This window comes from Gorilla gorilla, chromosome 8, assembly GCF_029281585.2.
Source record: "Gorilla gorilla gorilla isolate KB3781 chromosome 8, NHGRI_mGorGor1-v2.1_pri, whole genome shotgun sequence".
In the NCBI taxonomy this organism is placed as follows: domain Eukaryota; kingdom Metazoa; phylum Chordata; class Mammalia; order Primates; family Hominidae; genus Gorilla; species Gorilla gorilla.
Window position 1 is genome coordinate 12,004,616 of NC_073232.2, and position 21,728 is coordinate 12,026,343.

General features: G+C 50.3%; 2 protein-coding genes across 4 annotated transcripts in view; both read left to right on the forward strand.

The window, feature by feature from the left end:
* The first annotated feature begins 11 nt into the window (after positions 1-11).
* Positions 12-21,728, forward strand: part of PFKP (phosphofructokinase, platelet) — a 75,035-nt gene continuing 53,318 nt past the window's right edge. For all 3 annotated transcript variants that reach the window (XM_055353368.2, XM_031015326.3, XM_031015327.3), the window contains exons 1-2: positions 12-253; positions 14,891-14,964. In XM_055353368.2, coding sequence (XP_055209343.1) covers positions 142-253; positions 14,891-14,964 — 186 coding nt within the window. In that variant the 5' untranslated portion in view covers positions 12-141. The remainder of the gene's footprint in view (positions 254-14,890; positions 14,965-21,728) is intronic.
* On the forward strand, positions 262-1,930 carry LOC134759194 (early growth response protein 4-like). Its single transcript, XM_063709847.1, has one exon. It carries the CDS (start codon positions 1,403-1,405, stop codon positions 1,781-1,783), a length of 381 nt encoding a protein of 126 aa, XP_063565917.1. The 5' UTR covers positions 262-1,402; the 3' UTR covers positions 1,784-1,930.

Genomic DNA, 21,728 nt, shown 5'->3' on the forward strand with positions numbered 1-21,728 from the left:
GGCCCCGCCCGTCATCGCCCATTGGCGCTGGGGCCGGGCGGGGGCGCCGGCGGGGCGGCGGTTCCCAGTCGGGCGCGCGCGGGCAGGGTCCCCATTGCCTGCTGCGCACCCGGACGAGCTGCTCCCCTCGGCCTCCTCGCCATGGACGCGGACGACTCCCGGGCCCCCAAGGGCTCCTTGCGGAAGTTCCTGGAGCACCTCTCCGGGGCCGGCAAGGCCATCGGCGTGCTGACCAGCGGCGGGGATGCTCAAGGTGCGCGCCCCCCTCCCGGCGGCGAGGGAGGGACGGACGGAGCTGGGGAGAACCGGGCGAAGGCGATGGGGGGACAGGAGAGAAGAGGGGGGAAGCGATGGGGGGGACCCGGGGAAAGGTGGCGAAGCGATGGGGAGAACCGGGGAGAAGAGCGGGGAAGTGATGGGAAGAACCGGGAAGAAGCTCGCGCCCGGAAGCGGCAGGGGTACCTGCGGGGCGGCATGAGCCGGCGAGGCAGCCCCGGGGTCCTTGCCCGGTGGGGCGGGGGAGGAAGGGACATGGCGGTAGGAACCTCCATCCGGAAGATCAGTGAGCTTTCCACCTTCGGTTTTGTTTTAAATTGAACCTGGCAGAGGGAGTCGCCTGAAGCGCCCTCGGGGGTCGTTCTGCCTCTGAGCTGTAGGACGGGGCCGGGCGTCCCCTCCTAAGCGTGGGTACAGCGCGATCACTTCCTAAGTGCCCCCCGCCCCCCAACTCCGCTGCACGCCACCCCCTAGAATGTCGAGGAAGAAACGGCTGGGTCCCCGCGCGCCTCCTGTCGCCTCGTGCCCCGCGCGGCGTGGGCGGGGTCCCGGCTGCTGCAATGCGGGACGCGGCGGGGGTGCGCGGGGTTCCCGCCTGGCGTCTCCAGGGCGGTCCGGCAGCCCCTCGCGTTTCCGCTGGGAGATTTTTAAAAAGGGTTTCCTGCGCTCGCATGTGCTGTCGCCTTCCGGCTCGTGACAAAAACGAAAACCAAAATGGGTCCCAGGCCCTCCCCGCCAGCCTCCGCAGACGGGAAGGATCGGGAAGCGGGGACTCCGGAATGTCAGCGGCGCCGCGGCGCGGGCTCCGGGCTTCCCTGCCCTGCAATGTGGAAGCTGCTCTCTAGGAGGGGCCCGAGGCTGGGCCCACGGACGCGGGCGCGCCGGGAGGATATTTAATATTGAAGAGCGGAAGGTGGCGGAGACTCGGCGCGCCCCAGGCCCCGGGTGCACGTGGGGGCGCCGGTGCCCGGACGATGGAGTGTCCCGATCCGTCCAATCCCTGGCGGGTAGATCGGCGCTTCCCAGGCGAACGCAACCTGGGAGCCTTAGCGATCGCGCAGGCTGGAGACGCGGCGCGCCCCGAGCTGGGTTTTGATTTTTGTTTTCCCGGTTCCTCCTGCCGCAGATGCGTGGAAAGGCCCGGATGGCGGATTTCCTCCCGTTTCGGGACCGCGCACTGCACAGGGATGAAGCGGGGATGCACCCCCCGCCCACGGCGCGGGTGACCTTCCCTTCGCCCTTGAGCGCGCGGAGCGGGCGCGGGTGCCGCAGGTTGAGGCGCTGTGGGCGCCGCCCCGCCCGCCGCGAGCGCCTACGTGATGCCCGGCCCGTCGTCTCCACGTGCCCCGGCCCCGACACCCGTGCGCCGCGCGCTCCCCAGGCCCGCAGCGCAGCCTCCCCAGGCCCAGCGCCCCCCGCGGGAGACCCGGGTGGCAGCGCCAGGCCCCGCCCCGCAGCCCGCCCTGCAGCGCCCCTGGGAAGTGCTCTGGCGCTAGCATTCCAGTAAAAGGACCCCAGCATCAACGTTCCTCCTGCAGGGCTGGGTTCTCAGAGAAAGAAAACGTGATGCAGCAGAGGATGGGACTGAAGAAACAGGAGAGTGAAGTGGAAATAGCCTGGCCCGCGTGACTTAAACCGGCCCGGAGGTGTGCGGGTACGAATGGAGCTGCCTTGGGGTCGGGATAGGACCCAGAGTGGCTTCTCAGTCAAAGGCCTTCAGAAGCAGAGGGAGCACCTTGAGTGACCTTACCTGGGCCGCGAAAGACAAGAAACCTTTGGCACAGGAAGAGGAACTGATCTCTGGAAGCCACCAGGGCGGGTGGAAAGTCAGAGTTTCAAGGTTATTTTGGAATTTAGGTGCTGTGGGCCCTGCACGGTGGCTCATGCTTGTCATCCCAGTGCTTTGGGAGGCCGAGGCAGGAGGCTCGCTTGAGCCGAGGAGTTCCAGAGCAGCCTGGGCAACATAGTGAGACTCTGTCTACAATAAAATTAAAAAGAAAGAAAAAAAATTAAGATACTGTATATATTGGAAAATATTTATGGGTCATTCCTTTGAGCTCCATGTCCAAAAGCTTGCTAAAATGCGCGGGAGTTTGTGTACAGGCATGTGAGATTAGGATACACTGGCAGAATCGCGGTGTTCTCTGTTACCCTGGTTTTGCCACCTGGGAGGAGTTAGACATATTGAAGGTTAGTAAGTCCACGCCTTTTCTTTTCTGGGGAAAAAGATACTTTGGAAACCAATATTATGTGGGGAACGCGGCTTGGTTGCTGCAACCTCGGCTTCATAGGAGACAGCTGCCCTCAGCTCTGCAGGTGGCATCAAATATGGTGGCCTTGAGCCCACATGGGTCACACCTGGGCTGTCCCTGGGGAAGCCCGCCATGGCGGGTCGCCTGGGCACTCTTTCCCTGGCAGAGCTGAAGTCACAATTTTTTTTAGACTCTGTAAAGAGCTTTACCCTTCGGTGATACGATCTTGAACCTGTTGGAGCATTTGGACGCATTTCTTTTAAGGAAGTTCACCTCCAGATGTACTCAGAGGGCCTGGTCTTAGCTGCCACAGATTTACAAACCCTTACAGTAAGTAGGTTATTCCTCGAGAATATCTGAGTGTCCCCATTCTTTTACCATTTTATTCTGATTCTATATTAATACTTGATTTTCCCTGACATAGAAGACTATTGCTTGTAGCTAGAGATGAGAGAACACATTCACATTCACGTATTAATTTCAGGGGAATTTTCTGTCAGATGTGAAATTATGGTAAAATTCCATATATTAAGATGGCCATAGCTACCATTTGTTGGAAATATTCTGTATTCTAAGAGCTTTACACTTCTTATCTCCAAGCCTAAATACATGATCCCAAGAGAGGCATGTCCTCATTTTGGAAGTGGGGAGAAAGACTCAGAAAGAAAAGTAAGTTAGGTAAGGGCATGAGGTGCATAAGTGATTGAGATAGGAGCAAAACAGATCTTAATTCCCAATATTGTACTCTCCCGTAGACCACGAAGAGTACTTTTGTCTGGCTGTGTCACCCAGGCGGGAGTGTAGTGGTGCCATCATAGCTCACTGCGGCCTCAAACTCCTGGGCTCAAGTGATCCTCCTGCCTCAACCTTCTGAGTAGCTGGGAAGACAGGAATGCACCATCATGACCAGCTAATTATTATTATTATTATTATTATTATTATTATTATTATTATTGTAGAGACAGGATCTCACTATGCTGCCGAGACTGGCCTTGAACTCCTGGCCTCCTCTAGTGATCCTCCTGCCTTGGCCTCCCAAAGAGCTGGGACTACAGACACGAGCCATCATGTCAGGCCTCCACCATCTCCACCATGTTTTTCAGGGGCCTTTCTTGGTGAAGCTGCTTTATCTAGTTAATGCTCAAAAGTGAGCAAAACCTGATTTGCCCAAAATTACACAGATATTCTTTGGGTGGTTTTGTTAGGGGAACGGAAAATGCCTTTGTATAGTGATAGGAGTCCAGGTGGCAAGAACGATATTATGTGATGGGCTGCTTTTTCTTCCCTCAGTAGAGTGTATATTATTTAATTATAAGATCCAATTGAAAATCTCTTTTCTATATTCCTGACTCCCTGGGCCTTGAATGAAGAAAGTATTTCTCAGGCTGTTTTTGTTTGTTTGTTTGTTTGTTTTTTCTACTTGTTTGGATATCTTCTGTCTCAGGCTTTTTTTTTTTTCTTTTCTTATGCCTCTTTATGTATCTTCTGTTGTCCCAAGACATGTCTGGAAACTTAAATTGATTTTCACTCAATCTAAAATAAGCTCCATAACTCTGAATGGCGGACTTACCATGACTAAGTCCCCACTGCTACAGAACACTGTGCCACACACCAAGAGTGACTCATTGTCTTAGTCACAGGTTGTGGCTTCTGCAGGTCCTGGTGCCTGGTGGAGCTGAGTGTACTGGGAAGTCCAGGTGCATCCTTACGGTAGGCTGGATGTGAAAGCTGCATCCTTTTTGCCTGTGGTGAGGTGAATATCAATACAGTATTTATAGAAAGTCCACATAAATTGAATAAGTACAAACCTTTCCAATCCTAGTGAGAATAACTAGCATTAATGACTCTTTGTTATGTGGCAGGGCCTCAGTGATCCTGGGCAATGACTTATCCCCATTTTACACATGAGCAAGGGGCGCCTGAGTTGCATCAGCTTCCCTGAGTTCACAGAGCTCCGTGGTGGGGCCGGGCCCTGTGGCTGCAGCAGGGATGTTCAGGGCTGCGCGTACCTGCGTCTTCACTGGTGTCTTTCCCGCGCCCAGCACCATGCCTGGCGCTTGGCAGGAATGCAAGTGTTTGCTGCCTGCCTCCTGCCTGGAATCTCCACTGAGGAGCAGGAAACCAGGGGTTCTAGCTGTCTTCTTCGTCCATGAAGTCCTTTAGAGGAATTCAACCCTGTCTAATTAAAAGTATACAATATCCTCAGGTCAATATGTGTAAACTGTTAAGACTTCAAGATTAGAACCTTAAAACCAAAGTCAGAAGTGTGAGGTTTCCATTGACTGGACGTGCATTAGGTCAATGACACACATATTTATTGGACACCAGGCTTGAACCCCACATGGGCACCTTTGGTGTCTGAAGCAATGCTGGCTTCAGAGCCCAGTAGGGTGGAAGGGAAAACTGAGAACAGTGCCATTTTGCCTCCCATAGCTCTGAGCCCCTTACCTTCCTGTGCACATACATTATTTGATGGGATCTTTTCAGTGTAAAGTGCAGTAATTAATTTTGCAAAAATTACTGGGTCTGGGAGGCAGTGTGTTGGAATGATGGTGTCATCCTGTGGCACAGTGGGAGATTTGTGTAATGGCATCATTTTCTGTGAATGCAGACCGTTTTGTGTGCCATACTCGAATGACCCTTCGAAACTAGACATTTTGTCATCTTTCAAAAGAAGCATGTTTTCCCCCTTGGTTACAGAAAGCTAAAAGCTTTTGATACAGGACTCCAACCTTTTATCAGGGAGACTTAGGGCTCTTTAAATAATTAGGGCTCTACCAATCTGATGGGCCATCAGAAGCAATTAAAATTAGAAAGGTGAAGATACGGTAACGTGGTCAGGGCAAACATCAGGATACCAGATTGCATGTTCACAATGGCGTTTCGGCTAAGAACGTTCGGGTGAATATAGAACAGAGGGCCGTATGTCAGTAGTTGGGTTCCGTTTTGTGTTTCTTTTCCACAAGCCCTTTCTGGTGTTGTGTTTTTGTTTATTAGAGAGTAGCTGCCCAAAGGCTACAGTTTCCCTCCCCACTCCTCGGTTCTCTCCGTCTTCACCCCCAACTCCCACTCCTGTGTTTGGAATTACAGTCATTGTGCTTGTCAGGATGTAAGAGGCAGCCAGACACATGGCAGACCAGAGCACTGAGAGGCAGAGACTTATTTATAGGTCCTGGCCCTGGCCCTGCTGTCTGGGTCAGCAGGGTGCTGAGTGCTGAGTGCTGAGATAGGGTCTTGATGTTTTCCTCTGCAGAATGGAGGCATCACTCAGTCTCTGTCTCCTCTCCCTGTCTCTGTCTTCTCTCCCCTCTTCCCTAACACATCCACAGTGAAAGTGTTCAGGAGGCAAAAGAGAATAGGCTGGACTGTGCTGGGACCCCCAACCCCAGGGCCCATGTGCTATTTTCCCAGCCTCCGTGTGCCCAGAGACGCCTAGGGGAGCCTGCGGAGGTGTAGATCCTGACTGTGTGGGTCTGAGTGAGGCTCCGACTCTCACGGGGAGGGCGCCGGTGCTGCTGGACCCCCTTGGGCCAGTGGGGCGGTTTGCAAATCGGGCAGATCAGCTTCTCCACTTCTCCAGGTTTCCCCAATGTGAGATGCTCCCAGGAGTCCCATGGGATTGTTTTCTGACTTTGACCAGGATTTTGACAGAGAAGATTCATTAATATAGGACCCCTTGTCTAAACATACATATGTAAATGATCTGATCCGAAGTTTTCTGAATGGAAAATGATTGAAAGGGTGGCATGCAGTAGCCTCGGGGAGTCAGTCCTTCATATCTTTTCAGCTGTGTCTTACTATGATTAAGATTTTATTTCTGTGTGTGTGTGTGTGTGTGTGTGTTTTGTTTGTTTGTTCTTTGTTTTGTTTTGTTTTTGTTTTGAGACGGGATCTTGCCCTCTTGCCCAGCCTGGAGTGCAGTGGCTTGATCTCGGCTCACTGCAACCTCCGCCTCCTGGGTTCACATGATTTTCCTGTCCCAGCCTCCCAAGTAGCTGGGATTACAGGCATGCACCACCATGCTCACCTGATCTTTTTTGCATCGTTAGTAGAGATGGGTTTCACCGTGTTGGTCAGGCTGGTCTCGAACTCCTGACCTCAAGTGATCCACCTGTCTTGGCCTCCCAAAGTGCTGGTATTACAGGCTTGAGCCACTGCACCCAGCCTTATTTCTGTGTTTCTGTAATCATTGTGCATGTTAACGGACTGCCTTGGGTGAGTCAGGGCAGGATTTTGGCAAAAGAACCAGGCCCTTTCTGCCTGGAGCTGTCACTCCTGCGGTGAGGTGTGGGTACGACGTGCCTGTAGCCCGACCTGAGAAGAAAAGCTCCTGTCTTATGAAAGGGCCCAGGGGAACCTCTGGTTGGGGCCCTTTGACCTGACCTGACAGTGAGGGAGGAGTCCGTAGAGGAGAGTGGCCCAGTGGAGGACTTTGGCTTTGCCTTGGGTGAACTGGGAAGCAGACTGACTGTCTCCGATAAGGGTGGCTTTGTGGAGAGGAGAGGAGGGGAGGGGAGGCCACAAGTTTAGGGTCTCACAAGGAGCAGGCCACAGATGGAAGGTTATGGGGTGGGGCACGTGGCAGGGCAGCCCTGTGCCCACAGACACATCCCGCCAAGGGGACCCAGAGACTTGAGTGTGTCAGGGCTTGGGGTGAATGGGCACTCAGCTGTTACAGCTGGAAGATAGAGCATGTGAGCTGCAACAGACACAGGCAGGTGGGGGTTAAAGGAGAATCTTCATAGCAGTGCTTAGAATAGCAAAAAGTGGGAAAACCAGCACAAAACTATCAATAGGAGATTAATTAATTCCATTTTGGCACCTGGAATGTGCCGCAACCAGCTCAGTCGGGGAGACCCTAACCCAGTGGTGCTAGAGGAATTAAAGACACACACACAGAAATATAGAGGTGTGAAGTGGGAAATTAGGGGTCTCACAGCCTTCAGAGCTGAGAGCCCAGAACAGAGATTTACCGACATGTTTATTAACAGCAAGCCAGTCATCAGCATTGTTTCTATATATATCAAATTAACTAAAAGTATCCCTTATGGGAAATGAAGGGATGGGCCGAATTAAAGGAATAGGCTGGGCTAGTTAACTGCAGCAGGAGCATGTCCTTAAGGCACAGATCTCATGCTACTGCTTGTGTCTTAAGAATGCCTTTAAGCAGTTTTCCACCCTGGGTGGGCCAGGTGCTCCTTGCCCTCATTCCCATAAACCCACAACCTTCCAGCCTGGGCGTTAGGGCCATTATGAACGTGTTACAGTGCTGCAGAGATTTTGTTTATGGCCAGTTTTGGGGTCAGTTTATGGCCAGATTTTGAGGGGCCTGCTCCCAACAGAATGGAAGGAATTTTTGTCAGCGTTTAATAAGGAGCTTTGTGCTGGTTGAAAGTCAAGAGGTACACAGTATACTCAAGGGCAGTATTGAAGAGCCGACTCCAGAGCAGCTTCCCTCTGGAGCCAGTGGGGCAGTTTGCAAATCCAGGCAGATCAGCTTCTTGGAGGTTTCTCCAACGGGAGACTCTCCCAGGAGTGAGGCTTGCATGTGGGTGGCCTGTGTTATATATGCAATTTTAAATGATCTAGTTGCCGCATTAAAGAAAGGCGGGGCAGGGGGCCGGGAGTGGGGGACACTGGGTGCCAAGACTGACGTCTGTAATCCCAGCCCTTCAGGAGCCCAAGGCAGGTGGATCACTTGAGCCCAGGAGTTTGAGGCCAGCCTGGGCAACATGGCAAGACCTAGTCTCTACAAAAAATACAAAACAATTAGTCAGGCGTGGCGGTGCACACCTACAGTCCCAGCCCCGTGGGAGATTGAGGTGGGAAGATTGCCTGAGCCCAGGAGTTGGAGGCTGGGCTCCAACTCACAGCTCACTAGCTGTGACTGCACCAGTTCACTCCAGCCTGGGCAACAGAGTGAGACCCTATCTCAAAAAAAAAAAAAAAAAAAGTAAAAAACTGGTAAGAGCAAAAAACTATGTTTTATATTCAACCCACTATTTTGATAACAATCAATTATTGTAGATTATTAATATTTTACACTGTTTTCCATAGTAAGTCTTTGAAACCCAGTGTGTAAAGAAGCTTAAAGCACATCTCCATGTGGACGGGACGCACGTGGCCAGCAGCTCCTCTGAGGGACAGTGTGGTCACGGCCATGGGTGGCATGTGCTGCCTGTATTTAGAAGGTCCCCATGTGGGTGTTTTTGTGAAGGCTCTGAGGGATGTGCAGGGGAGGGCCGACACTGTCCCAGCCACGCTGAGGACCCTGGAATGCAGCAGGCTGCCGCCGCACCCCCGCCCCAGCCCCTCTGCTACCTGAGCTCTTTCCCAGATGTCCATTTGGCTAACCTCCCTCACCTTCTTCCCTTTCCTTCTTTCTCCAAACGTCACTCTCAGGCAGGTCTGCAGGCTCTCCGATTGTCAGTGGCAGCCCCTCCCTGTCCTCCACAACCTCAACACCCCCCACCCCGCTTGTTATTTTTCTCCTTAGCACTTACGGCCATCCATCCATGGGCATCATGCATTTGTTCACTGTGTTTCTTGCTTTCGGGTCTCTCCTGATCGGAACAAGCTCTGCCAGGGCCAGAGGCTTCCCGTCTTGTCACCGATGCATCCACACGGCGCCCAGCAGAGGTGGCACTTGGGGCACCCGAGCTGGACAGTGGGCCGGTGGTTGAGTGAAGAGCCCTACAGATTTATCTCAAGCCCTCCCCTGACCCTACTAGAAGACACGGTGGTCTGCACAGTCCAGGAGGTCAGAGAGGCCCCCCAGTTCGATGACTTTGAACCGGCAGGGGTAAGGAGGGAACAGCACCTTGACAGAATCCGCCTTTGGCATCCCACCTCCCCATGCCTACATAATCCCTACATTATCAAAGGAAAGACCCCTAGAAGGAACTTTGGCAGCAGTAGTGAGATCAGCGCGGTGTAAGCTCATTTTCTAACAAAGCAGCGGGAGGAGTCGGCAAACTGACTTTATTTCTCAAAAAGAATTTATGCATTGAAATTAACAAGTGAGTGATCAGGAGTGTGGGAAAATTCAGGAAAAGTGGCTCAGTGCTGTGAGAGAGGGCGAGGCAGGGAGCTTTATTACTCCAGACAATGGAGGAGGTAAAAGATAGACCCAGATTATTTCATTAGAGTTCATCTATTCTTTACTTTTTTTTTTTTTTTTTTTTTTTTGGGATGGAATCTCACTCTGTCACCAGGCTGGAGTGCAGTGGCGCAATCTCGGCTCACTGCAACCTCCTCCTCCCGGGTTCAAGCGATTCTCCTGCCTCAGCCTCCCAAGTAGCTGGGACTGCAGGCGCTCGCCACCATGCCCGGCTAATTTTTTTTTTTGTATTTTTAGTAGAGATGGGGTTTCACCCTGTTAGCCAGGATGGTCTCTATCTCCTGACCTCATGATCCGCCCACCTTGGCCTCCCAAAGTGCTGGGATTACAGGCATGAGCCATCGTGCCCGGCCTATTCCTTACTTTTTTTTTTTTTAAAAAAATGCAATTTAGATTTTATCAGAGCAGAATCCCAGGAAGCTGAGATTTGTAAACTGGGAAATCCAGCTCCTCCAAGTAGCCAGGAAATAAGGGTGACCTAAGTCATGCTTGCTAGGCCCTGGTGTGGGCCAGGGATGACTCTGACTCAAGGAAGAAGCTGTCCTGTGACTCTCTTACCTGCACTGTGGTTTAGTAAGAAGCTGTTAAAAAGTATGGCATATGAAGAAAGTGATTTAATAATTGGTCAGAGCAATGACCAGATCTTTCCTATGAAACTGCTCCCTCATTATCTCCAACTTTATTTTTGGTTCTCATGACAAGATATTCACTTCCGTGAAAACTGGGGTTTTTGCAAATTACAAAGCGGTGTTTTTCCAAATGTTAAGGTTCTTCTTTGGTAGGAAGATGCTATTTTCTCCTGGAAATCCTTGGGTTGGGCTCCCAAAACCAAAACAAAACCAGATGGATTAGCCCCAGGATGCCTGAGCTATTTGGACAATCTGTGGCTTGAGTGTTGAGTGAAAGACTCTGAAACTGCCCTTTGTCCCTTAATGGCTGTGTGCCAGGGCCCACGGACAGCCCTAAGGAAATGGTGAAACAGGTGACGTTTACCTGTGAGGCCAAAAGCCCACGTTGTGAGGCTGTGAAAACCCTCATTGCAGGTGTGCACGTCTGCCCGCATTGCAGGTATGCACGTCTTCATCCCTGTCCTGTGGGTGACAGCCCGCCAGTAAATGCTGGTATATTTCCCCCTTGCTTTTCATCCACCAGTGTTCTTCTCCCTCCAAACCCCTCACTGAATGTTCCTGGGGCTTCCTCAGGTTTCACCTTGCGGGGCCCAGCAGGAGACAGCTGAATTGCAGTCCTCACTGTTCAGAAGTTCAGAGGGAGGGCTTAGAACTAAACAGTCTCCACTCCCAGGCAATTAAATGAGCATCTGGCCTCAGCAGGTATTATTTTCCTTCAAGCTCCCATTGGTGACTCTGAGGCACAGGCATTGTAATAGAGGAAATTAGGAAGGCTTGAAAGTTAAAATGAAATAAGACTAGGGTTTACACTACAGCTTCACCGCTTACTAATGTTGTTACCTTCCAGTAATCAGTTTATCCCCCTAAGAGCCTCAGCTTTCTCATCCCTCCAGGGAGGTGTCAGGAGCTCTGCGGGCTTCCTGTGAGAAACATCCAGGCCAGGGCTCTGGCTGTGGGTCTGCAGTCAGCAAGGGACGTCCTACTGGGCCCCACCAAGTGCTGCCAGCCCCTGAGCTCAAGGAGGACACATGAATAAAAGCCCTTTGCAATGCAGGGCTCCATCCTAGCAATGCATAAGTGAATAGAAGTCCTTTCAGGACCTAGAATTGTGTCTCTTTAAAAGTGTGGTGCCCCCATCACCTGGAAATTGCTAGAAATGCAAGTTCCCAGGCTCCCTCTCCACCTGTGAAACCCAGGGGCAGCCCAGCTACATGGGGGTGCCGCGGCCGCTGATGGTGAGCTCCTGCTGTGGGGTTGTGTCACTGTTCTTTCCAGGTGGGTGCAGGTGAACCTGGAGTGGGGGTGGGGAGAATCCAGCAGGGACTTCAGCGACTGAGTTTAGTGCTGGGGTGCATTTTTACTCTGCACAGGAGTCTCCTGGGGTCACCTTGTGTATCATGTCCAGCCTTTTTTTTTTTGAGACAGAGTCTCGCTCTGTCACCCAGGCTGGAGTGCAGTGGCATGATCTCAGCTCACTGCAAGCTCCACCTCCCAGGTTCACACCATTCTCCTGCCTCAGCCTCCCAAGTAGCTGGGACTACAGGCGCCCGCCACCACGCCTGGCTAATTTTTTGTATTTTTAGTAGAGACGGGGTTTCACCATGTTAGCCAGGATGGTCTTGATCTCCTGACCTCGTGATCTGCCCACCTTGGCCTCCCAAAGCGCTGGGATTACAGGCGTGAGCCACCGTACCCAGCCTCATGTCCAGCTTTTAAGAATTTTATTCCTTCTGCTGTATCTTTCCACTTAACATTTCCTAAAATCCCCGAGTTCTTCATCATTCCTTTATGAAAGACCGGTGGGAACGAGGTCTTCAGAGAGCAGGGCGGGAAGACGAGCAGGGGTGAGGGGCCGCCATTGGGTCTTAGTTGTGCTCCTGCTTCACCTGCTTCCTAGTGTTGGCACGGGCTGTGTTTGATGGGTAATTCATCCATTAGAGTGACCATAGCGTAAGGTCCTGGAACCAGAGCTGTGCGTCAACCCTTCGAGTTGAAGAGTCCAGGCACTGCTGAGCCCAGCCATCGGAGAGATGAGCGAGGACCTTCCACAGGTGTGAGGCCACGGGGGCGGGAGGCTCTGTCCTGCCAGGAATAAATGGAATCAGGTGGGAGGCTCTGTCCTGCCAGGAATAAATGGAATCAGGTGGGAGGCAAGCCAGGCCCTTTTCCTGGGAGGTGCCAGAGCCGAGGAGGAGTTGGAGGAGGAAGAGCGTCCGAGCAAGAGCGCTGGTGGGACTGCCACCAAGGTTCAGGAGCAGGAGCCTCCGAGTGCTGCCAGACAGGTGGGAGGTCCCTGGGGCATGGCCGGGAGCTCAGGGGAACTTGGGTTTTTTTCCAGTAGCCCTGGGAACCTGGAGGAACGCAGTCATATTCGTGCTTTAGAAGAGAACATTGCTGGGTGCGGTGGCTCAAGCCTGTAATCCCAGCACTTTGGGAGGCTGAGGCGGGTGGATCACAAGGTCAGGAGATGGAGACCATCCTGGCTAACACGGTAAAACCCCGTCTCTACTAAAAATACAAAAAATTAGCTGGGCATGGTGGCGGACGCCTGTAGTCCCAGCTGCTCAGGAGGCTGAGGCAGGAGAATGGCGTGAACCTGGGAGGTGGAGCTTGCAGTGAGCCGAGATTGCACCACTGCACTCCAGTCTGGGAGACAGAGCGAGACTCCATCTCAAAAAAAAAAAAAAAAAAAAAGAATATTGAAACTGGTATGGAAAACATCTCGGACGTAGTGTCAAAGTGTAGAAAGAAATAACAAGTGTGAAACTCGCACAGCCCAACAGCAAGCCACTGTCCCCATACCCAGCTTTCCAATGGGGTGGGGCTCATGTGGCTGTTACTTCATTTGCTTTTTTTTCTAAACAAGAAGAATATATTCATAAATTATTTGCATAAAAGCAAATGAAAGAGAGAAAGCTGTTGTAATCCTTCTGGCCACAGTGTGGCTCATGTCACAGGGAGTCAGGGATTCGGGGTAATGTTGGGAGCAGGTGTTAGCTGTATGGGCAGGAGCCAGCCAGGGTGTTAGCAGCATTCAGTGCCAGCGACAGAGAAGAAAGTTGTGCTATTCGGCAAGAGAGACGTTACAGCGGGAGGAGGAAATGATCAGGGGGAGATGACCTGCGTTTTGAAATGCTGAGTTTGATGTTCTTGAGAGATGGCCACTAGTTAATCAGCAGGTCATTCGAATTCTTTGTGTTATAAGCTAGGTTTGAATATAAAGTAAATAAGACTTTATGTAATATATATATGCATACATACGCATACGTGTTAGATACATAGTAAACATGCATTTACCTCTAAAATATGTATCCCCAAGGTTTTTCAGCCAAATAGATATTCTCATTCAGAATTGTCAACTTTCAGAGGCAATGGTAACTCCAGCATCACCGACCTGGCCCAATGTAATTGAAGATTTTTCTAAGCATCTTTTGAGCCAGTCACCGTCCAAGTGCACATAGCCTGCCTCTGTCACAGATGCCCCTGCAGGACCACAGTCCTTTCATTTGTGGTTTATTGACTGGAAACATCACTGGCTTCATGGCCCACGAACTGCAGCATCTTTAGTTCTGACAGCTGTTTCTGAAATTTAACTTTGCAGAGGAGGAAGCTTGGTGCTCTCAGGTGTGTTTGGGAGCAAAGGCACTGAAGGCTCAGGTGTTCCTCATCCTTAAGCAGCAGCGCTGCATGGCTGTGGGTGCGGCCCTCGTGCCTTTTCACTCCTCTCCGGATGGGCCTGTGCTCGTTAGCCATGACAGCAAGACAGACCCTCCAGGCCCAGAGGTGGTTCCGAGACACTAGTGGCTTCAGCTCCCCCAAATCCAGCGGCAGTGGAGAGCTAGGTGGAGGCTAACAGACTTATGATACATTGTAAGCAGACTTATATGATACATTGTAAACAGACATGATACATTGTAAACAGACCTACATGATGATACATTGTAAACAGACTTATATGATGATACATTATAAGCAGACTTATATGATACATTGTAAGCAGACTTATATGATGATACATTGTAAGCAGACTTCTATGATACATTGTAAACAGACTTATGATACATTGTATAACACTGTTCTTCTCAAGGGGGGCCTCCCTTTATCTTCATGAGGTATGGTTATTTCTAATATGCTGGTTTATTTTAACTTTACTGATAATAAAATTGCATGACTTGTTTTCTGTTGAAGCCCACTGCCTTCTTTTTTTTTTTTTTTTTTTTGCAGTGGTAGTTGGTGATGCGATACTCCATTTTTCATCTCCTTCTCAAATCACACACAGAATTTGGCTAGCTACAAATAAACACCTATTCTGTACTTCGTTCTGTGGTTGAATGGAGTGGCCTACAAATTTGTACCAAGTCCAGGCAGTGATGTTTTGAACAGGAAGTACCCTGGGCTCTTTGATTCAGCCTGGGCATGTGGGTACCTTGCGTTACGTTGGCTGTTTCTTTTAGTCCTTACCCTAATCCCAGAGGAGTGTGTGTACCCATTTCTCATATTAGGAGATGAGGCATTGAGAGGTTAGGAAACGAACCCATGGTCATGGGTAATTAGTGGCAGAGCCAGAATTGCCCCGGGCTCTTCAGTGACTCTTGCTCCTGTTTCCACTGCAGGTATGAACGCTGCCGTCCGTGCCGTGGTGCGCATGGGTATCTACGTGGGGGCCAAGGTGTACTTCATCTACGAGGTCAGTGTCTGCCCCTCACCCCTGTTGCCCTTCTTCCACCTGCCCAGAGCCCTGCAGTCACCGGCGCTCGCTCACCCCTGCCTCCCCCGTGCTGAGCACAGCCGAAGAGGCGGGCGGGGAGCAAGATCCTGCCAGCCAGGGCCCTTCCTCAGCCCACAGAAGCCCCTGGTCTGCAGGGACAGATTCCTGGTCTGCAAGTTTTTTGTTAGGCAAGAGGAGAAAGGAGATGAGAGGGAGCCCAAAAAGCCATTTTCTTTTTTCTTTTTTTTTCTTTTTTAGACAGAGTCTTGCTCCGTTGTCCAGGCTGGAGTTCAGAGGCACAATCTTGGCTCACTGCAACCTGCTGGGTTCAAGCAATTTTCTGCCTCAGTCTCATGAGTAGATGGAATTACAGGTGCCCACCACCACACCCAGCTAATTTTTTGTATTTTTAGTAGAGAAGGGGTCTCACCATGTTGGCCAGGCTGGTCTGAGTCCTGTCCTCAAGCTGTCCACCCGCCTTGGCCTCTCAAAGTTTTGGTATTACAGGTGTGAGCCACTGTGCCCAGCCACAAAAGGCCATGTTGATATCAACTTCCTGGTGTTGATTTATAGGATTAGAAATCAACCAATGATCTCTAATTGGTTGTATTGGTTGATTGGTTGTATTTGTCTGAGGCTCTTACTGCTGTAGAAGTGATTTGTTAATTTCCAATGTAGGCTGAATTTGAATACACATTTAGGGAAATGAGGAGAAACAGCCCCTTTGAGCTTTTCATCATTCATGTAAAGTGGAAAGGATGCCTAGTGTCTGCTGATGTGTTAAATAGCAGGAGTGACTCCCTGTCTGCCACTTTTGAAGTCCTGGCAACTTAAGACTAAAAAGTATTTGAAAGGAAGGCACCAATAGAGTTTGGATCACAGTATTGATTTCAGAAATTATTAGGTAAAATATTTAATGTTTAAATTTATAAAACATAGCTTTAAAAATGAGAAGAAGGTATTTTTGTAAATCACTTAATGCCTCCAAAATGGTTATTAGTGTTTTAGTCTGATTTCCTTCAGTATGACATATGTAAAACACCAGAAAGAAACACACACATTAGGAAAAGTACAGCAAACACGTTCTGTATACTGTGTTTTTTGTTTATGATTATGGCATGACTTTTCACTACGTAGGTTTCACGACTGTTGCTTTAACTTATTTTATTTTATTTTTTGAGAGAAATCTCACTTTTGTCCCCCAGGCTTGAGTGCAATGGCTTGATTTTTGGCTCACTGCAACCTCCGCCTCCCGGGTTCAAACGATTCTCCTGCGTCTGCCTCCCACGTAGCTGGGATTAAGGTGCCTGCCACCATGCCCAGCTAATTTTTGTGTTTTTTAGTAGAGATGGGGTTTCACCATGTTGGCCAGGCTGGTCTCGAACTCCTGACCTCAGGTGATCTGACTGCCTGCCTTGGCCTCCCAAAGTGCTGGGATTACAGGTGTGAGCCGCCGCGCCCGGCCAACTGTTGCTTTAAATGTCAACATACTGTCTCATTGAATTGATGTCTCATCATTTATGATGGACCCTGTATTCCACCATTCCCGTGGTATTGCACTATTTAGCTTTCTCCCCATTTTTTAAGCTATTGTAACACTGCAAGATCTCTGTTAATATTCAAAGCAATTTGATGTTTTGTATTAATACCTTGGTCCTAATATCAGGCACTGACTGAGCTAAAAGGGACAGTCATCATGATGGCTTGGGATGCTTCTTGCCTAAGTAATTCCTGAAACCTGTCCAGCCTCATCCCAGCCCTGCGCAGGGAAGGCAGTGCTCTAGCTCCCATGACGATGCTGTGTGCCGCTGTGTGCGGCGGCCGTCTGAGCACTGGCAGGATTCCCCTGTCTGCTTTCTAAGCCATGTTTCCCTTTGGTGAAATGGTTGCTACTATTATTCTTTGCTCATTTCTCTGTGTATCCATTTGTTTATCATTTGCTGGAAAGAGGTTTTGTTGTTCTTGTTGTTGTTGTTTGCTTTTATTCAATTAAACTGGTTACGTGGTTATTGTTTGTATTTATGTGATTTGGGCAATTTTAACGGAGGGTCTAGCTGTAGCATTCCCAGGCTGTTGTATTTATCATTTTATATTTGGGTGTTTTTAAGGTCAGATTGCCCTCCTGAGTTTCCCTGCCTGGACCCTGGCCCTGGCGGCGGTTGCCCCTTGCTCAGGGATGTGGAATGAGCACAGTAGACTCGGTCTCCAGCACAGTCCTCCACCCCCTCCCCAGGAGAGTCCTCCACCCCCTCCCCAAGAGAGTCCTCCACCCCCTCCCCAGCACAGTCCCCCACCCCCTCCCCAGCACGGTCCCCCACTCCACTCCCCAGCACGGTCCCCCACTCCACTCCCCAGCACGGTCCCCCACTCCACTCCCCAGCACGGTCCCCCACTCCACTCCCCAGCACGGTCCCCCACTCCACTCCCCAGCACGGTCCCCCACTCCACTCCCCAGCATGGTCCCCCACTCCACTCCCCAGCACGGTCCCCCACTCCACTCCCCAGCACGGTCCCCCACTCCACTCCCCAGCACGGTCCCCCACTCCACTCCCCAGCACGGTCCCCCACTCCACTCTCCAGCACGGTCCTCCACCCCCTCCCCAGCACATTCCTCCAACTCTCCCCAGCACAGTCTTCCACTCCACTCCAGGACAGTCCTCCACTCCACTCTCCAGCACAGTCCTCCACCCCCTCCCCAGCACAGTCCCCCACTCCACTCCCCAGGAGAGTCCTCCACCCCCTCCCCAGCACTGTCCTCCACCCTGGGCCAAAGCACTGTCCTTCACCCCCTCCCCAGCATTGTCCTCCACCCTGCCCCCAGCGCTGGAATTTGCACACAGACTTCCAGAAGTGGCGGTCACCCGCACCTGACGAAGGCCAGCTTAGTTTCTGCTGCTGCTGCAGCATATGCATGTGCATACTGAATTCCTTCCCTCTGCCTTTTTTTGGGTCGGGGGGGGGGGGGGGGGAGAGGGTGGGTGTGATCTGCCTTGGACTTTGGGAGACAGTACCACACCCATCCCGAGAGGTGCTCTTAGTACAGAAATGTGGTTTTAAAAGCTGTTTGGGGATGGAGTATCCTGAGAGGAGGTTTTTCTGTTATAATTCGCAAAATGTTTTTAAATTCATGAAGACTTGTAGTTCACAGAATGTTTCCCAGGACGCCTTGTGATTTTCACGGCTGCTCCTGTTCCCGTGGCCCTGACTCTGTTGTGTGTTGAGTGGAAGTTAGTTCCCTCACAGAAGTGGCGGCCTGAACACTCACAGGGACTCTGGGTGCAGAGGAAAGGAAGGAAATCACTTCTCTTATTTCACAGATAAGCCGACTTATCTTAGTTCACTTTCTCCACGTCACCACTCAGCATGTTCAGGGCCAGGAACAGAGTTCGGCCCCTGACCCCTGGCCTCTAGCCAGGAGTAGGGAGTGATTTACCCCCTTAGGACGTTTACCAGTGTTTGGAGGCATTTTTTGATTGTCCCATTATTGAACGGATTGCCCCTGGAATGTACTGGGGAGAGGCCAGTGATGCCACTGCACATCCTAAGATGAACAGGACCACACCCCACAAAGAATGGTCCAGACCCAAATGTTGGTAGAACCAACGCCAAGGGACCCTGCACTAAACCAAGCGCACACTGTGTTTGGTTTGAATGTTGTTAGTTGGGGAGGGGTGGGGAGTGAGGCCGAGGGGAGTGTGAGCGCCTAATCTTGGATGCAGTCCCTGGCCCACTTTAATCTCTCTTGATGTAAAGGTTGTGTTTTTGTGGCAACTGTCAGGTGTCTGATTTTTATTGGTCACTGTGTGCTGTAGTCGCCCATCTGTTTCCTGGTGGGATTCAGATGTCCTCAGACCTGTGCCTGCTGTCTGTGTGGTATGTACCAGAATTAAGGAGTTGGTATGGAACAGACTGGGAGGCCTACCCCAGAGGCCCTGGCCTTTCTCTGCTGTTTGTTTGTTTGTTTGTTTGTTTTTGAGACAGAGTCTTGCCCTGTGTCGCCCAGGCTGGAGTTCAGTGATGTGATCTCAGCTCACTGCAACCTTCACCTCCCAGGTTCAAGTGATTCTCCTGCCTCAGCCTCCTGATTAGCTGGGATTACGGGCCTGGCTAATTTTTGTATTTTTGGTAGAGACGGGGTTTCAACATGTTGGCCAGGCTGGTCTTGAACTGCTGACCTCAAGTGATTCGCCCGCCTTGGCCTCCCAAAGTGCATGCTGGGATTACAGGTGTGAGGCACCTCACCTGGCTCGGAGGCCCTGGGCTTTCTTGGGAGGTAAAACCCATATGTTCTCTCTGTCTCAGCTGGGAGGGCTGGGGCTCTGAGGCCCATCCATGTGACTCCATGGCCGCAGGCGCTGTCTGGACGAGGTCTGGACAACCTTGTCTGGCGGGGACAGCGCCTCTTCCTGCCCCTGCCCTCGGTGGGGAAGGAGGGGTTCTGACTCTGAGATCTCATTTCCTTTAGGGAAATTCAAGGAATTTCTGCAATTCTTCTGCTGAGATGTGGCCAAAATGAATCCTTGTGTGCAAATGGTGTTTTGGGGGAATTCTAATTTTTATGATAACTTTTATAGTAAGTTGCACCTTCGAAGCTGTCTAGGAGCAGAGCTGAATGGACTGTTTATGAATTTTGGCACAAAGAATGATCAGGCTTTTGGAACTATCTTACTGAGGAAGATAGGAGCAGCCTGGGGATCAGCTCATTTGAGCCCAGATTTCCTCTCTGGCACCCTCCCCACCTGCCCCAGAAGGTGGGAAATCCTAGTGAACGGGTCCATTTCTTCACCTCCCTCCAGTGTAGCCCGGGCATCAGCCTACCTCTGGGTGTCTTGGGAACATAAATTCTCATGGACCCTCAGACCGCCAGGACTTTGTATGAGTGGTGGGTTCTATAACCAGCTGTAGCAATAAATGTTGAATCCATTTAGGGTATCATCATTTTGCTGTTACAGATATAAAAATCCTGTATCTTTAATTCTTTTTTTTTTTTTTTAACATTATACTTTAAGTTCTAGGGTACATGTGCACAACGTGCAGGTTTGTTACATATGTATACATGTACCATGTTTGTGTGCTGCACCCATTAACTAGTCATTTACATTAGGTATATCTCCTAATGCTATCCCTCCCCCCTCCCCCCACCCCACAACAGGCCCCGGTGTGTGATGTTCCCCTTCCTGTGTCCAAGTGTTCTCATTGTTCAGTTCCCACCTATGAGTGAGAACATGTGGTGTTTGGTTTTTTGTCCTTGCGATAGTTTGCTGAGAATGATGGTTTCCAGCTTCATCCATGTCCCTACAAAGGGCATGAACTCATCCTTTTTTAATGGCTGCAAAGTATTCCATGGTGTATATGTGCCACATTTTCTTAATCTAGTCTATCATTGATGGGCATTTGGGGTGGTTCCAAGTCTTTAATTCTAAGATAGAAAACACACTAAAATCTGTGAGTGTTTTCCTAACTGGGCAGCAAAGCCCTGGCTGACCTGCAGCGCATTGCCTGGGGGTGATCCCGTCACTCAGCCGAGGTGACGGCTGCCACCTCTCTCTGCAGGGGTGGGTTTGATGCCGTGCACTCCCAAGGGCCCAGAGTATGGGTGCAGTAACACTCACTGCTTTTTAAAACATTTTTTATTTTTAATTATTATGGATACATAATAGTTGTACCTATTTATGGGGTGGGGTACATGTGATTTTTTAAAATTTATTTTATTGAAGTAAAATATGCATATATCATTTACCATCTTTACTATTTGTGGGCATAGAGTTCAGTAATAAATATATTTATAGTCTTTTCTTCCCTTTTATCCTTTCTTTTCCCCACCCCTCCTCTTCCATACCTCTGATAATTGCAGTTCTCGTCTCTATGAGATCAACTGTGTTAGCTCCCACGTATGAGTGAGAACAGGCAATGTTTCTCTTTTTATGCCTGGCTTATTTCTTATTTCGTTTTCAATACAGAGTTTTGCTCTGTTGCCCAGGCTGGAGTGCAATGGCCCAGTCTTGGCTCACTGCAACCTCTGCCTCCCGGGTTCAAGCGATTCTCCTGCCTCAGCCTCCTGAGTAGCTGGGATTATAGGCACCCACCACCACGCCTGGCTAATTTTTTTTATTTTTAATAGAGATGGGGCTTCACCATGTTGGCCAGGCTGGTCTCAAACTCCTGACCTCAGGTGATCCTGCCCTCCTGGGCCTCCCAAAGTGCCGGGATTACAAGTATGAACCACCACGCCCATATGCCTGGCTTATTTCACTTAACAGTAAAGCACTTTCATCCCCATTGCCACAAATGACGGGGTTTTCTCCTTTATGGGTGAATGGTGTTGTGTTGTGGGCGTGCACCATGTTTTCTTTGTCCATTTATCCGCTGATGGGCGCTGATTCCACACTGGGCTGTTGTGATGGGGAGTGAATGTAGGAGTGCGGAGGTCTCTTTCTGCCGATTCCCTTTCTCGGGGTATATGCCCAGCAGTGGGGCTGCTGGCTCGTGGGGGAGTTCTATGCATGTCATTGTCTCATACAAGCATGCAATGCATCGTGATAAAATCAGGGTAAGTAGCATATCCATCACCTCAAGAACAATCATTTCTTTGTGTTAGGAACACTCCAATTTTACTTTTTTAGTTATTTTGAAATATTTTGAATATTATGTATATATTATTATACATTATGTATAATATGAATTATATATGTACTATACATATCGTATACAATGTTATACATTATGTGTAACATTATTATATA

What these genes read in the sequence shown, in the direction of transcription:
- LOC134759194 (XM_063709847.1), top strand. Translation starts at nt 1,403, where the DNA reads ATGCGTGGAAAGGCCCGGATGGCGGATTTCCTCCCGTTTCGGGACCGC.